Source organism: Mycteria americana, chromosome 1 (genome assembly GCF_035582795.1).
Source record: "Mycteria americana isolate JAX WOST 10 ecotype Jacksonville Zoo and Gardens chromosome 1, USCA_MyAme_1.0, whole genome shotgun sequence".
NCBI lineage: Eukaryota > Metazoa > Chordata > Aves > Ciconiiformes > Ciconiidae > Mycteria > Mycteria americana.
The window spans coordinates 37,446,867-37,462,615 of record NC_134365.1 but is presented as its reverse complement, the minus strand read 5'-3'; the positions used below and the strand labels follow the sequence as shown (position 1 = coordinate 37,462,615).

The 15,749-nt window shown below is 35.6% G+C and overlaps 1 protein-coding gene across 8 annotated transcripts in view; it reads right to left on the bottom strand.

Annotated features, from left to right (window-relative positions):
- MON2 (MON2 regulator of endosome-to-Golgi trafficking) overlaps positions 1–15,749 on the bottom strand; it is a 121,496-nt gene that overhangs the window by 48,768 nt on the left and 56,979 nt on the right. For 6 of the 8 annotated variants that reach the window (XM_075494725.1, XM_075494776.1, XM_075494762.1 and 3 more), the window contains exons 27-34: positions 14,777–14,920; positions 14,249–14,266; positions 13,854–13,982; positions 12,093–12,283; positions 3,509–3,569; positions 2,073–2,196; positions 1,051–1,258; positions 67–149 (exon numbers count right to left, since the gene is read on the bottom strand). In XM_075494725.1, coding sequence (XP_075350840.1) covers positions 67–149; positions 1,051–1,258; positions 2,073–2,196; positions 3,509–3,569; positions 12,093–12,283; positions 13,854–13,982; positions 14,249–14,266; positions 14,777–14,920 — 958 coding nt within the window. The remainder of the gene's footprint in view (positions 1–66; positions 150–1,050; positions 1,259–2,072; positions 2,197–3,508; positions 3,570–12,092; positions 12,284–13,853; positions 13,983–14,248; positions 14,267–14,776; positions 14,921–15,749) is intronic. The other 2 variants (XM_075494733.1, XM_075494783.1) reach the window with 1 other exon arrangement.

Below are 15,749 nucleotides of genomic sequence, written 5' to 3'. Positions count from 1 at the left end.
AATAAATTTCTCTTTGTGGCAGATATAATGTTATCTTGTTTAGAACCATGTTTAACAATAACTTACCATTTTCAGGTTGAGTTTTTTTAAGTGAATCTATGAGAGTACTGACAGCTTTTAAAACAAATATGATTTCTGTTACTTGTTGCCTACAAAGGGAAAAATGCAAACAGTCAACTACTCATTTTTGTCTCAAGAATATAAGTTTTCTTTGAAACTTACACAACATTAAAAAAACCACGTAATGGAAACAGCTGCAATGAAGCCTACCAAAAAAAGGATATTTAGAGATTAATGTTATAATTTGTCTTTAGCTTTCCCACCATCATTGTTGTTGTCTCAGCTAGGATAGCTTTAAATTTGATACTGGAAACAGTAACAGCATACACATCTCAATCTGAAAATACTCATGTACATGATTAACTGTAACGTGAGAAGAATCAACTTCATCATTCATTATCAAAACCTTCAAAAATTAAGTGAAATTTAAATAAGTTCCCATTTTAAAGAATTTCCTGGTACTTTAGTCAATTTTTCTGTTTCAAGAACAATTACTTCAGTAAGGATTCACAATGTTGCTGTTTGGATATTTTATCTTATTTTCAAGGAGACTCTCCACCTCTCAATTTAGAAACTATACATAGCTCTACTGGGAATAAAGGGAAATCAGGTTTCAGAAATATTATGTTACAGATGTAAGAAACATTGTTTCAGTAACTGAAAATGTTAGTTACTAAGTCACAGTCCTATTGTCTATTTACAGATGTAAGAAACATTGTTTCAGTAACTGAAAATGTTAGTTACTAAGTCACAGTCCTATTGTCTATGTAACAGCACTGAATACAATCACTATTATTTAAAGCTTTTTCAACAAAAAATTGGTATCAACATTTTCTTTGAAATGTCTTCCCCACAAAAACATTTCCCTGGCTTTAAATGTCACCTCCCCCCCCAAAATATTTTTTTAATGATTGAGTGATATTTTGAATGCAACCTTCTTCTCATAAAGTACTGGTAATACCTTGCATTTCCTAAAGACAATGTACATACCGTGGAAGAGGACATTTGCCACTTAACCTCTCATCTTCTATGTAGCGATGCAATACATCCTGTGACCTTTTCAAGAGCACAGAAAGTGCCATTCTAGAGATGTAGCCTTCCTGAGGAGTTGTGACTTTATTACTGAATGAAAACTGGAGCAGTGTTTCAAAACACACCTTAGAAAACTCCTCTCTCATTCGAATATCTATTTCGGCTTCTGTCAAAGTAAAATATCATATTAATTGTGCAGCATGCATGTCAATACACTAAATGTTGCATTTCAATCAGTTTATTATATTTTGCAAAAAGGTTATCCCTCCTCTAGTATTAAAAAAGATTAACACTGATATGAACAAATATTAAGAATACATTCTAAGAAGAGGTGACTGTGCAATAATCACAATAGTTCCAAAAATGAAAGATAAAATATGTAACACATTCAGTAACGTGTTACCTACTTGACATTGCTTTAATAATAAAATATATGAAATCAATTAAACAGTTCTACTTCATAAGTACTAATATTTGGTATTGTACAATCCAAATATTTTTCTCTGTAGTGGCATATGTCCATTTTTTTTCATCTTTCCCAAAAAACTATAAATGTTTTTTCTCAAAGGCAGATAAGGTATTTGGTTAGGTACACCATATAGTTACGCTAAGGTCATTTAGTTTTTAGGAACAGGATATTATGTCTGTCTTACAGTTGTCTGAAATTATTGTTAGAACTGTTTCAGCTGGCACAATGCAAAACAAACTATGTAGAAAGAATAAATATAAACTAACACAAGTACAATATTATATATGACACTGACCAAGTAGTAAGGAAATAATTTTTAAAAAATTGCAAGGAATGCTCGGCAACTTCCATGAAATAAAATATAATTTATAAACACAAGCTGGATATGAAACAGTCTATACTGAGTACATGCCATGGAACTTCAAGTCTTTATCAGAATAAGTACTATCAACATTTTCATTACTTTCTAGTAGATTTGAACACTGTATCTTTTGTTATTCAGGTACCATACCTGTAAAGGAGGATGACTGAGAATGTATTGAGCCTTTATTGAGCATAGTCATTATTTGACCAACAAATTCCTTAGGAATAAAATTAGCATATGGCAGTATCTCTGTGCTGATAAGCTGCACCACCTAAAATAAATGAAATAAATATTCAGAAAACCAACATAAATATAAGTTGTAATTCTAGTATGAAGAAGACAGAAACATTAAACAAGAGACATGCCTAATGAAACTTCACAGAATTTTCCAATGCTAGCTTTTAAAATTTGCAGATATGTCCAAAAATTGTGGCTTTGTGCGTAACATCAAACTTGAAATAATACATTTTTTTCCCCCCACTTTTGTCAGAGTTTCTGAAGCAGTTATCACTCAGATTTCCACTGACATTTGAAGTATATTCTACAAATCGAATTTATGGTTTTGAAAAGAGAAGATCTAGCATTAGGAATCTCCCTCTCCCTCCACCCAATTCAATATCCTCACTCTGACATTAACACATATATCACATGCTTACAATGTGACATCTGCAAAGCAGAACAAGTGAGTTAATTAGCTAAACAAGCTTAAGGCAATGCACAGTAACTGAAATGCTTTCTATCCATGGTCTTGATGCTCCCATTCGGGAACAAGGTGGGTTTAGATCTCTACAAATTAATGCAGTAGATCTCAGAGTTCTGCTCACTGCAGACAGAACCGCTCCCGCTTTTCATCCAGAAATCTTTGTGTCCCAGCTGCCATGCTGGAGAGATGACAGGTGACCAAGCCCACAGATATTGCCATGTCTTCTCTGCAACTCCTTTTCCTTTGTACCCCTAATCCCTGGTCTGCCACGTCTCTTTGTCCTGGAGTGAAAGGGGACCTGTCCCTCTTCATTCCAAGTATCATCAGCTCTTAATTTTCTTTGGCCTTATCCAACCAAACGTGATCTCTGTTACAATTACAGCGGTCTCTGTAGTGCGCAAAGAGGCAACATTTCTTCATTTATGCCCAAGCTTTTCAGTATTGAGAACACGTCTGGAGGGCAACAACATCATTGCTGACTGAATGCCCCCCCGCAACACAGAAAGCACTCACTTTAGGTTTGTCGGCTTCCTCCATGATTTACAATTACCTATGTAATTGCTTGGCAACAGCATAGTAAGTAAGAATTAGATAATGGGTTAGAGGCAGAAACACATTCTGGTTTAGCCACCCTACGCTGTTTTGAACTTGAGTGGACAAGAAGTAGTTTTTGGCAGGCCACTTCCTACTTTTTGCATAACTCCGAAGCAGCCGAATTCCGAGCCTATGAATTTCCTGTCTTGTTTTCAAAAAGGAAAACAGTATCACAGAAAAAATAATGAATGGGTAACTTTTCAAAAAATTATTTCAGAACCAAATGCAATCCGTGAATGTCACTATCTCATTGTGTTCAACAGTATATTTGTTAAAGCCTCCTTACCTCAACATCAATACTCTCATTCTTCTGAAATTCTTGAATTGAGAGATTATCCGGAGGTGTACTAAAAATAAACATACTACATTATACTTTTAAATTCACAACATGTGTAAGGAGATAAGTATGGGAAAATACTTCACATTTAAAGTTATTACATGCATCAAGTTGGTACTATTATATGGTAATGATTAACATTTTAGAATAAAATCTTATGAATAATGACGACAAAAGTGATTCAAAGGAAAAAAGTAGTAGGACACTAAAACTGAAGAGCTACAACTGATGAACCTGATTAAGGACTTGCATCACCAACACCATTTTTCATATGCGTCTCAAAAGTAATCTCTCTTGTCTTGTATGTGCAAAAGTCACAGTATCTGTTTAGATGAGTCTGTAAAGGTATCATCGGGGATCACAGTTTATTACATTTTACTTTTTTTCCTCACTTTGCAAGATAAGAGACTTTTGATTTTCAGCAGCACATCTGTAAAAAACTTAATTTTAATTTTACATTTTCTTCTGCATTAATGAAACACACTTTTCAGTAATGGGACATTACTTTGTCTTTTTCCTTGATAACTGAAATGATATATTTGTTCTCATTCTTAATGAATTTTATGAAGAGACAAACCCATTTTACAAACAATAATTCTGAAGACATTCAGAACTTTCTGCAGTTCTTCCACTGTATATAAAAATTTGTTTACAGATGAAATGTCCAGAAGTGATTCAACCATGAAAATTACCAAATACTTTACAAGATCCTACCTTACCTGCTTGTAAATTTGGAAATCTTCTATCATTTGATTGGAAATTTTATGCCAACCATCAGTCATGCAGTTTTCTCTGGTGAAGTTTTATCTCATTTATTGAGTCCTTCCTTGTACTTACTGAACTACCCATTCAGTGAATTCAAATTTCTTTCCTTTGCTGGATTATGCTTCTGCTGAGTTATTGGGCCAAGTTCCTCAGGACAGAAAGAGTAAAGGCCTCCTACTTAGGAGGCACTGATGTGCCTACATCAGTGTTTTAGTTAGGATCAGACATGGGCTTTTCAAGCTAAACTTTTAGACAACCCCATTTATAAACCTTGGTTCATGCCTGGTCTTAGAGTGCATAGAACTGGATTCATTTTCGATGAAACTAAACCAAAAAATGTACTCCAAGCTCTTGTAGATGCTTGCATGATAGGAAGCCAGACTAGAGCTACTCTGAAATAAAACACCTGAAGTGAGCACTCTGTAGGTGATGGGTTCTCATCATGAACTGTTTTGCTTTACAGATCTGCTTCTACTGCACTTTGGCAGGGGGGAAATCACAGAAGGTACTTCACGCAATAGATAAACTCTGAAATACCTTGCTTATAATCCCATAATCATAGGATTGCCTGCTAAAATCTACACAGATTCAACATACAGCTAGTAAAATTATTAGAAGAAAAATCAAATATGAGCCAATGACAACCTGTGGTACAAGAACTTTCTGAGCTATGTAAATCGGGAGGCTGAAGGAGCATATCATGAAAATATCACTATGTGGTCACCTTGCACTCTTCCTTAGGTATCCCACTAATCCCACAGAAACAGCACATAGGTCTAGATATATGTCTGTTCTGACCTAGTTACGCTGTTCTTGTTTTCCTGACATAGAGCAGAAGTCAGAATCCTCATGCCTATGTCTCTCTGAAATTTCAAGACAGTTGAAAAACCCACTGGATAGCGGGTTCAGTTTCTCCATAGTGTCCAATTTACACTGAAGGTAACACGTTACTAGAGCTAACTGAACAACCAGTAGCATTAACAACAAAAATCAGAGACAAGGCACTATATAACGTCAATCTAATTTCATATATTAAATTCTCTCCTGTTCCCATAATTTTACTTTTTGCCTTTTTAAAATAACTATATAACATCTTCAAGCTGAGGAACAGTTTGGAAATTTGACCACTTGAAAGGAATGGTTAGAAATATTAGAATTAAGATTGCCTGTGGTACTTCAACTTGCTGCTATTGTGTATGCTTGTGTGTTACGATGCATCTTAAATTAGATGATGCTTTTTTTTTTTTCCTCCAGAGAAACCATCTGATTAAGTACACAGGATGGTCACTACTGAGAAGAAACAAAAATGATAGGGTCAATCTGCCACAACATTCCCTGCCTAATTTATAGCATAATAGGCAGATGCAAGGAAAAGAGAGCTCTGGACTGAACAAAGAACCAAGCTGTTCTGTAAGCAGAGGAATCGGTGCAGTATTGTAGTGACAAGCAGACTGGCATCCTTTGGCTTATTTCCAAACTCCCTCCCCAGCCCCCAGCTTTGCCTCCACCCCACGTCCCTCCTCGGGAAACAACAGACGTGGTGGGTAGTTCAGAGCTAAGCACGTGGTCACTGGCAAGGCAGCTGCCAAATATACGACTGTGGACCTGTGCCAGCCTTGTCCTCATAAGGGTACTCATCTGGGCCCGTCTTCTCCATCCCACTGCCAATTTTAATGAAAGGTTTAAGAACTTTGGAGGCTTCTAAATCTCATTCAAATCTGGTTAATTTAGCTAACAGGTTCCCCCCGGCACAGCACTCCTATATGATACTGACCAAGTCAAATAAGATTTTTCCAAGATAGGCTTTTTCTCCCTCATCTTCTAGGTGCTTAGCATGAGACACCTGAAGTTCAGTCTGCACACCTACAGCTACTTTTCAGTTTTTGACAATTATGATAGTATGTACCAAAGTTCCTGCTTGAAAAATAAATATATCCCCCTTCCTTAAAGGGACTTTATGTAGGTAACTTCACCACTGTCTGTGAAACACTCAAGTATTACATGTATGACTAGAAAAAACCCAAAGAAGAAAATATGAAATACTGTATTTATTATTGGTTTGTGTGGTAGGCAGTCAGGAAGTTTGAAGTTATATGTTCAAAACAAAGAATAAAATAAAATATTACGTAGCTGTTCAGTCAGTACCTTTTGTAACATATAAAGAAGTTAACTATGCAAACCCTTAAATAGTAATGTAACCTATTATGATGCATACAAATGCAGGTCATGTTGAAATACGTGGGAAGCTTTCATTCTGACACTTCCTAATTTACGACTGACTGACTCTCTGAGCTGAGCTTTACTTTAAAGAGGTGTTAAAACCTCTCTGTCCAGTCATCCATATCTGATCTGCCATATATGCTACAGATTATGCTACATACTTGTTCATGTAGCAAATTACTCCCAAGGAAATAGATTTTTGTAAGTAAGGTGTCTATATGAAACATCTATCTAGGGGCCAAAAGCTTTGCTGGTCTGATGCAATATAGCCAAACTGTACTGGAAGGGTCAAGAGCCAGGGAAGATAAGAGGCAGTGCGATGCAGACTGTTGCTATGTGCAGGCTTTCCTAGGCACAGAGCTCCCAGCCACTGCCCACTGTCTAGGGAGGGCTTTAGAGCATAACAACAAAGAGCTAACAGCCACCCAGAGCCCTGCTGTGCACAGCAGCACTCTGCTCTGAAGCATCTTTTTGGAGAGTATTGATTTAATTCCCTCATGTGAGCACAGACTTCTGCTCTAGTAAATTATATATATACACACGTTTGTTGAATTTTATTTTATATAATGGCTTGACATGCTTTCATGAAAGCCTCTGGGAAAGAAGAATGTTATGAAATAATAAACAGACCAGGCTCTTACTAGAAGACAATTTTGTATAAATTAAGTTACATGAAACGTATTAATTTTTAAATGTCATTTTGATTTATAATAAAAATCAAGATTATTGAGCCTCCTCAGCTGTAGCTTGCTTTAAAAAAGAAAAAAAAAAAAAGCTGAAGCTTATTGCTTGGAAGCTGTTAATTCTCTGTGACTGTAACATTTTCCTTTTTCATTTACCTGGGCTCCTTTGGCTATATTTGAAATTTCTTGATGTACAAAGCTGCAGAGACCATTTCTGCTGTGCTTTGTACTTTTTAAACATCAATGAGTATCTGCTCTCATTCAGCCCCATAGCTGGCTTGAAAACCTGTTTCTGTCCAAAAGACAGAGGCAAGACCAGGCAGAGGAGGTTCACTATTTTAAACACAGAGATTCACAGAGCTTTAATTTAAGGGTTCTAACCACAGTGACCTCTTGCCTAACCAATGCCAACTCAGTTTCACTGGTGGAAGCAATATTAGGCTATGTATACATGTGATTTCTAGGACCACAGTGATTAGAAGAATTATGAGTTAGATTAGAAAAATTTTTGAAGTGTTGATTAAAAATGTAGAACATCAGTGAAACAGAAAGAGTTCTACCTTTCTACTCTATCCTCAGCCAGGCAGAGACTTCAAGAATGTGCACACAAAAATGAGACAGTATGCACTGGGATATTTTAATGAACAAAGCTAAAGGGAAAAACTAGTCAAATCGGTTATGCAGTGTTGCTAGGAGGACTGGCTGCAGTAAGACATTTCCAAGTTTTACAGAGATGCAGGTATTTCATATTTAGAACCATGCCAGCAGTGCTAAGTCAGCTTTGAAGAATAAGGGTTTGAAGGGCAGGTACAAAAGGAAGATATTTACCTAGGTTTGCATGAAGTCTGGACAGATAATAGCATAGAACATGTACAACACTAAATAGTGGAAAGTGTGGAGTATGAAAAGGTATATACAGGAGCGAAGGAAGAAAAGTAAGTTTCTTTGTGACAAAACATTTCCGTTTCCTTGAAGCAGAGCGCTTAGGAAAAATTACAGAATGCCAGCATAAGTAGTAAATTTTCAGTTCTAACTGTATTCAGGTCTAACTGAATACATCTAACTGTATTCCTCTCACAAGGGGTGACATGTTGGATAACAGTAAAAATCCAGATAATGCAGTAATGCCGTTACTCTGTCTCGCCGATAGCCTCCTGGGGTGTCTCTGAATTGCATTTTCCAAATTCTTTGCGCTCCAGAACCTTTTCAATCCATGCTGGTCTTCAGCAGCGCAGGCAGATTTGTACACTTCTGCACACTTAATAAACCCCCTTGGGGGTTTATTTATATGCCTGCCCTGCATGGCATATTCGCAAGTTGGAAAGCCACCAGGGTCGACTGATTCACAGCTGCAGTAAGCCACAGTTATGGTCAGCAGGGTCACTAAAACCAAGTCAAGTTTACAAGTCACTAATCTAACTAAGAGCAGAGGGTGCTCTCATCTTCTCATCTGTGCCTTGGTTAATTGATTTTGGTGATACAGACAAAAATCCAAGCACTACCAAAATTTCTAAAAACACAACCTATTAATATAAATAAGTCAGGGAACAGACTGAAAACCAGCTTTTTTACCACCTAGCTGGCCTAAAATAAAGGACCAACATGGACAGCTGGAAAGGAAAGTACATTCCCATTGCCTTCTCCTATAATCTGAAGGTTCCTCAACTCAGTGATAAATTTTAGCTGTTACTTTCAAAACAGTGAATAGATTCTCCCAAATTACTCTGGAATAAGACACCACTATGTTTAACATATATTTTCTATTAGAACTATAACGAAGGAAAAAAAAAAGAAAGAACACAGTAAGTTTGAAAATTCTTAATTCAACTTACTTAGAAATGGAACAACTACAAATGTAAGAGACTGACTATACTGCAATTACAATCCACAAAAAGACATGATTTAGAAAATTCTAACACAAAAGGGATAGGTTGCCCTATTTGCCAAGGCTAGTTTCACAGCATCTTGCACATAAGTGCAGAAGAACTTAAGCAAAGGAAATCGGAAGAGAATTACCTCAACGTGGGGAACTTCCACAGCTATCTCTAGAGCCCTCCTTGCATCACAGCGAGAGAGGCACGCTTCAGGAGCATTGTGGGGAGGAGGAGGAGGAAGAGGATGAAGAAAAGGAGAAGTGACTGCTATTACTAATTGTCCAGACTACTGGTATGAGGCAGATGTACTCCCTTCTTAGCTTTAACTTTTTTTAGGACCACAAGGCTCAGGCTGATAGAGGGAACAGAAAGGCTATCTATCCTAAAGCTACTAAGGGATAGGGCTCTAACTGTAAGTGGGAGAACCATGCACTTGGGAAGACAAACTGTGATTTAGAAAAAGATGGAGATTAGTGGGGTGCAAAAACCCCAGTGCCAAACCAGACATTCAATAGCCATACAACTATATAAGCAAAAATCATCTACTCATAACAAGCCAGGGAAAAGTAATGATAATGGCCATTAATTATAATAACAGGCCAAATTATCCTGCTGTAGCCAAATGGTTCTATAAACCACCAGCCTATTTTTAATATTTTAAATTCTTTTGAACCTTAGAGCTTCTAAGTGAGAGAACAGAAAAGTTTCATATAATTTTTCTGAGAACATCTTTAATTCTGATTAAAGTGCTGATCCCTAAAACACATTTTGTATGTAAAATTATAGAATACACTCTGGTCTCTAAAGAGGCAAAACCAGACTTAAGCAAAGACAGACAAGTTTTAGGGCATCATAAATATTCACAGAAGTACTATTTTTCCTTTACCTCCAGAGAATATTCGCCCATGTATGACAGCTAGCAAAAGCTACTAGAATTAACGCCAACAGTGATTGTTTCTAGCAAGCAACATGTTAAGATGGAATTTCTATGGTTGGAACAACTTTCAAGAAAAGTATAAATCATTCGCTGTAAATTAAGAAAAACAGACAACATATTTGGCCAAAAAGGTCATGCAGATGATAGTGGATTATCTTGAATTACATTGAAGATCTGTGATAATCTCACTTCCCTGGATTTATGCATGATTAATACCCAAAAACTGTAGCAGTGCCAGTCTGGGTCAGCTAAAACCATGCAAAATGGGTATGTTTAATCTGTTTTGCAGATATTTAGGAATAATTAATTTATAGTAAATAGTAGTACATATTCCCAAAGTAACTTCTAAGTGAACATATATTCTTCTACAATAACCTGAAAAACCTTCATTTTAATTTTATAAACCCAACAATGATATTGATTATAGGGTGTTAGCTGATCTAGACTGCCTGTCTCAGAATGGAAGCAGGACTACTAACCACAGCTGAAAACGAAACCAAGCAAAGAGTATTTTAAATTAAAGAAACAGTGAAGCATCAAAACAAAAACTTGGATGATTAAAGTGTCTTTTATGTAGTCTTGATGAGCTTTTTTATTTGAAGGTCCTCCTATTTAATAATGTTTATTTGAAGTAAACGCAAAAATAAAAGAAAGGTTTTTTATTCAATTGTCACATAACACTATTGATGAAATTCCAAAACCATTCATTATTATAAACATTTTCACTAACGGATGTGTCTCTAAAATTAAGTTTCATTGGTATTTGTTTTTTGTCTGTTTTGGGCAAGCTGCTATTTATTCATCGTTAGTAAATACAGCTGTGTTTGATTGCTGATTTTTGTGTGTTTGAAAACTATACACACACAAATACACAGCATATTAGTGTTCGGTACAGAACAACCCTACCGTTTTCTGTTAAAAAGAAAGATTAATTTGTTACTGAAATCAGCATACACACAGAAAATCAGGGAATTAAATTTTTCATATTCCACATTGTCCTTTAATCTGAGACATTATTAGATATACTTAAACTACTCCTAAAAGATGCTTACTCACAGACGTTCACAGAAGATGGAAATTCCATACCGCTCCTAAGCAATCTTCTACAATACCTAACCTTCCTTACAGTAAAAGGTTTCCTTAATGTCTAACCTAGATAATCTTTGCTGTACTGAAATCCATTTTTACCCATTCTCAAGGGACAATAAAAATTCTTCTCTGGAGCAATCTTTTGCCATTTTCTGAAGACCTATCATGTCTTCCTAATGATATATTCTTTTGGTTGAACAAACTAATAGATCAGATTGTCTAAGTCTCTGATGGTTATTATTTTTCACTTCTGGAATTTCTCAACATGCCCACATCTATAGTGTTCCATTCTTGAGAGACTATGCATGTACTTATATATCTGCCTGTGTGTCTAGTTATAAATCGGACTACTTAGCTACACTTTTCACAAAGTATTATAAATAAAACGTGGTTAATTATTAAGGTGCAGTCAATTTATCTTGGGTAGAAACAAATGCAAGATAACTATGGGCTTCTAAGTGAACAGCAACGTAAGAAATAATTTTCCAAAATTCATAGTAAGTGGAATATTTCAAGATGGAACTCAAGAGAAATACATATAGTTAATGGTGTTCACCTTAACTAAAAAAAAAGTCTGTTCAAAGTGAAAAAAAAAAGGAACAAGTTGAGTACACGTCAGTAACTCTCTATGAAATCTACAGTAAACATCCTTGGGAGTCCATACAGAATTCCTTGGCCTGGTCAGAAAGGCTATGCCTTGTATTCAGAGGTCAGTTGAGCTCTTTCTTGCTCTGACATTTCACCTTTTGAATGAAGTTTTTTCTACTACTTTCTAAAAGTATACTTTTTTGAAGTAGACAGACTGGTTACCTTTTTTTCTTCATTCATTAAAATAATTTTCAGATATCAAATATCTCTAAAGATAAGGCTATTTTTACTGAACTTTACTGTCACATTTAGTAAACAAATTACTTACAAATATTTTCAAGTTTTGGGGGGAGGGGAAAAAAAAAAAAAGTGTTTACCTTTTGGTGAATAAAAAGTCTTCAAAAGTATTTGCTAGCTCTGGCCACATACTGTCAAATTTTCCAGAAGATGCATGCTGCCTTGCAACAGGTAGTCCAATAGAGAGAACTTTGAGAAGAGAGGAAACAGCTAGCTTCCATGTGCTTTCAGAAGGGCAGGAATATTTCAGACTAAGAGGTATTCTTAGTGTCTGCAAAATGAAAGTTAAAACAAAATTCATAGTTGCTCAGACAAATCTAAGAATACAACTGGTTTCTGCAGAAGATCTTGGCAGATCTACCTTTTCTGCTGGTATATGAGATGCTCTTTTAAAAATATAAAGATCATTTACCATATACCAGCTGGCTAAAGCACAGGTCTGTTGCCAAGTACAAGGTTAGAAGTCAGAGTTGATCCATTACCAATTACACTATGAAATTACATACTAATTTTCTTTTTCTGTATTGCCATCCACCATTTCTGCTAAGCCTGAAAAATGAGCTTTCCTAACAAGTAACAGATTGCAGGCAGTTCGTTATCATGAGTGTATTCTGGAGAGTTTAGTCTCGTTCCTAGAAAGGTATCCCAAGTGCTTCCACAGTAAAGAAAAAAAGCCTCATTAAACTCTTCCTAATATGCACAAGTAAAACTGTATACATAACCACTGCAAGACACCTGGTCATTGCTGATGCCCCCAATGCTTTTAGTGAAATCTGATTTGAGGAAAGCAAAGGGAGGAAAGACTCACTTGTTGCTCTCAAGAGTGAGTCAATTGTAATTAACTCTCTATTGCCAAAAATTATGAGAGCTAGGATCTAATCCTAGAGATAAACAGAATATTTTCTTCTGCTGCTATTGTTCATAGGGGTCAAATCTAATTCCAACATCAACATGGGCTTTAGAGACATGAAAAATCATTTAAAAACCATTTTCATCCACTGCAATAGATCACATTATTATCAACTGTGAATGTTAAAGAAAAGTGGTGTTTAGATCAGTTTCACTAATCCCATTAAAACAGAAGTGGAAAACAACTGCATTAATGTTGAGATGCAAATATTTAATTCATAACATATTCCAAATAATACCATATAACATAATGGTAAATAATACCATATTTTAAACACATTCAGGTTTCTAAATTTCTCTACAGGAACAGCCTGATGTCAGCCAAGTCATTACAAACAAACCTAGGTCGCACACATTTTTTTCCAGAAATTTACTACTACTTCTGTTATTTACCAAAGTTATTTGCCAAAATGGAAACAAGGTCAAAAAAAGTTAAGAGTTTGGCAATTTTACTTTAAAGGCACATTTGTGCGCCCGTAACATTTCATAGCTACATCAATGACACAAAAAGTCATTAAAAGCAAATCAAAAGTAATAGCTAGAGCACACGTCCCCAAAGTATATATGACAGGCTACAGAAATTGGTCTTTGGCCTTCAATGCCCTATTTACTGAAAGGCCTGCTTATCAGATTCAGGTGCATAGTACTTTCAAAGATTAATATTTTGTGGCCTACACATTTGTTAATTTTTATACTAACACTGAAATACTGATGCTGACGTTATCCAGCTAAAGAACAATACATATAGCCTAATCAATAGCCTTGCAACTTCAAAAGAAATTACTATCTGCTGCTCATCTTCATAAAATATCAATTTATTTACTAAAGCTTTAAGCTTCCCAGAAAGTGTTTATCAACACTAGCTCAAATAAAACTCATGATTTTCAATATAAGCTCATTAAATTCAGAGCATACACAGGACAAACTTGTACCTTAATAATGTTCTGAAGAACTTTCTCTGTTACTACAGCTTTATGGCAAGCTGTCTTTTGGTATAAGTCCACAACAACTTCCAATGATCTCTCAGCAAATGGTACGTAATTCAATGCTACCCATTCCGCCTAGGAAAAGAAATTAGTGAATTACTGAAGTATATGTGAAAACATATTAATTAAGGAACAGAAAACGTATGTTTTGCATTGAACTCTCAGTTTAATGCATGCAAGGTTTGCTAAGAATATGGTCCAAGCAACAAAACTGCAAATACAACGTAGTCTGACTATGAAAATGTACTCTACGTTGAAGTAAAGTACATTTAAGTAGGAGAAGTGTTGCAGTCTAGGCAAGACAACTACATTAGGACAATCTTTAAGGAAATTTAACTCACCGGTGCAAATAGTTGTATCTAGTGTGATTCCATTGTGTTGCAGGACAAATAGAATAAGAAGAATTAATACATACATAATAGTTACCTCTTCGATTACAGTGAATCAGACGCTCATGCTTAGTGAACAGCAGAGTACACAGATAAAAAGAATTATTGAATGTCCCATTTCTCTACAGCACGTGCAATTCAAAAATTTGCAGCTTGAGGGAATTTTCTCCATTCAAAATTATGGTGTCTTTCTATTAAATTTGGTATCACATGTAGGACAAATTATTTTAGATTAACTCAGTGAACAAATTCAGACCTTCCTACACGGAGGAATACAAAGTATAAAAGCAAGGTAGAATTCAAAGGGAGCAAACGAAGATGACAAAAGCATGTAAAAAATACTAATAAATTAACTTATTACTCAACATGCACAGTGAAGTTTTTACAGATGGAATAAATGCATCTTGCTAAACAACCTGTATCTGAAGCTGAATTGGGTTCACCAGCCAAGTGAAACAAAAGAGATTTCTAATTAATTACCTGATTATACTTTGCATTTGCAATGTGCTTTGTTTCCAGCTGTCCATACTGTGGAGGCTTGCAGGAAAACTCTACAAAGGCCAACAGCTGGTCGAAGATTGCAGGATACATTATCTGCATACTTTCTGAGCCCACACATATAGCCTATACCAAAAGAAAATACAGAAGCTTAATATTTATCTTGAGCTTCGCATTCAAAAATCTGCATCAGTGCAAGAAGCTCCTAAAGAAAAATTCCCATGTAAGACTATGCAAGAGTCATGCTGTACAGTCATGCTGTATAGACAGTGTATAGTTCTAACAGTTTAAGGAAACTAAGTTTTGGTTTTTTGTTAAAGTGAATTAAGTGGCAAGATACCTGGGCATATATAGTTTAGTAAATACAGCTATATCATTTTGTCCAATAAAAGATATCTTTTCTTTACAAACTCATATTTTGCTGTCATGTCAAAGCAAAGTCTTATATATGTCTTGTCTGTTGATCTCAGCCACATCTTCTTTAAGTTCTACTTCAAGGAACATTTAAATCTCAGAAGTAATTCATACAAGATTTTCATAAGTATTTAAAATTGTGTCCTACAGAAAGCAACATAAATAAAATGAGAATGATATGATTTTTGGTATAGCTGAAACTCATAATCTTGCTTTAAAATGGAAAACATTTCAGGAAGAGTGTACTTAGATGATGTCAGTGAAATATCATGTTGTCATAGGCTAATGATTTCCTGCTGCAATACAAATCCCAAGGCAATCTTGGGACATGTATTTTCAAAGCCAGATACAATGATTCTGTGAAGTTACTCCAATTATTTTCTGTCATTTTAAATGTCTTGCTTTTCCTCCCACAGTCTCTCCTCTCAGAGCTTCAAGAAACAGTCTATTTATTGCTCCGCAAAAAGACCTTGTGCTTGTACTGTCATTTTTCTCTGGGGAGGAATCAAATCCCTTTTTCATTAACCACAGATCATCCACG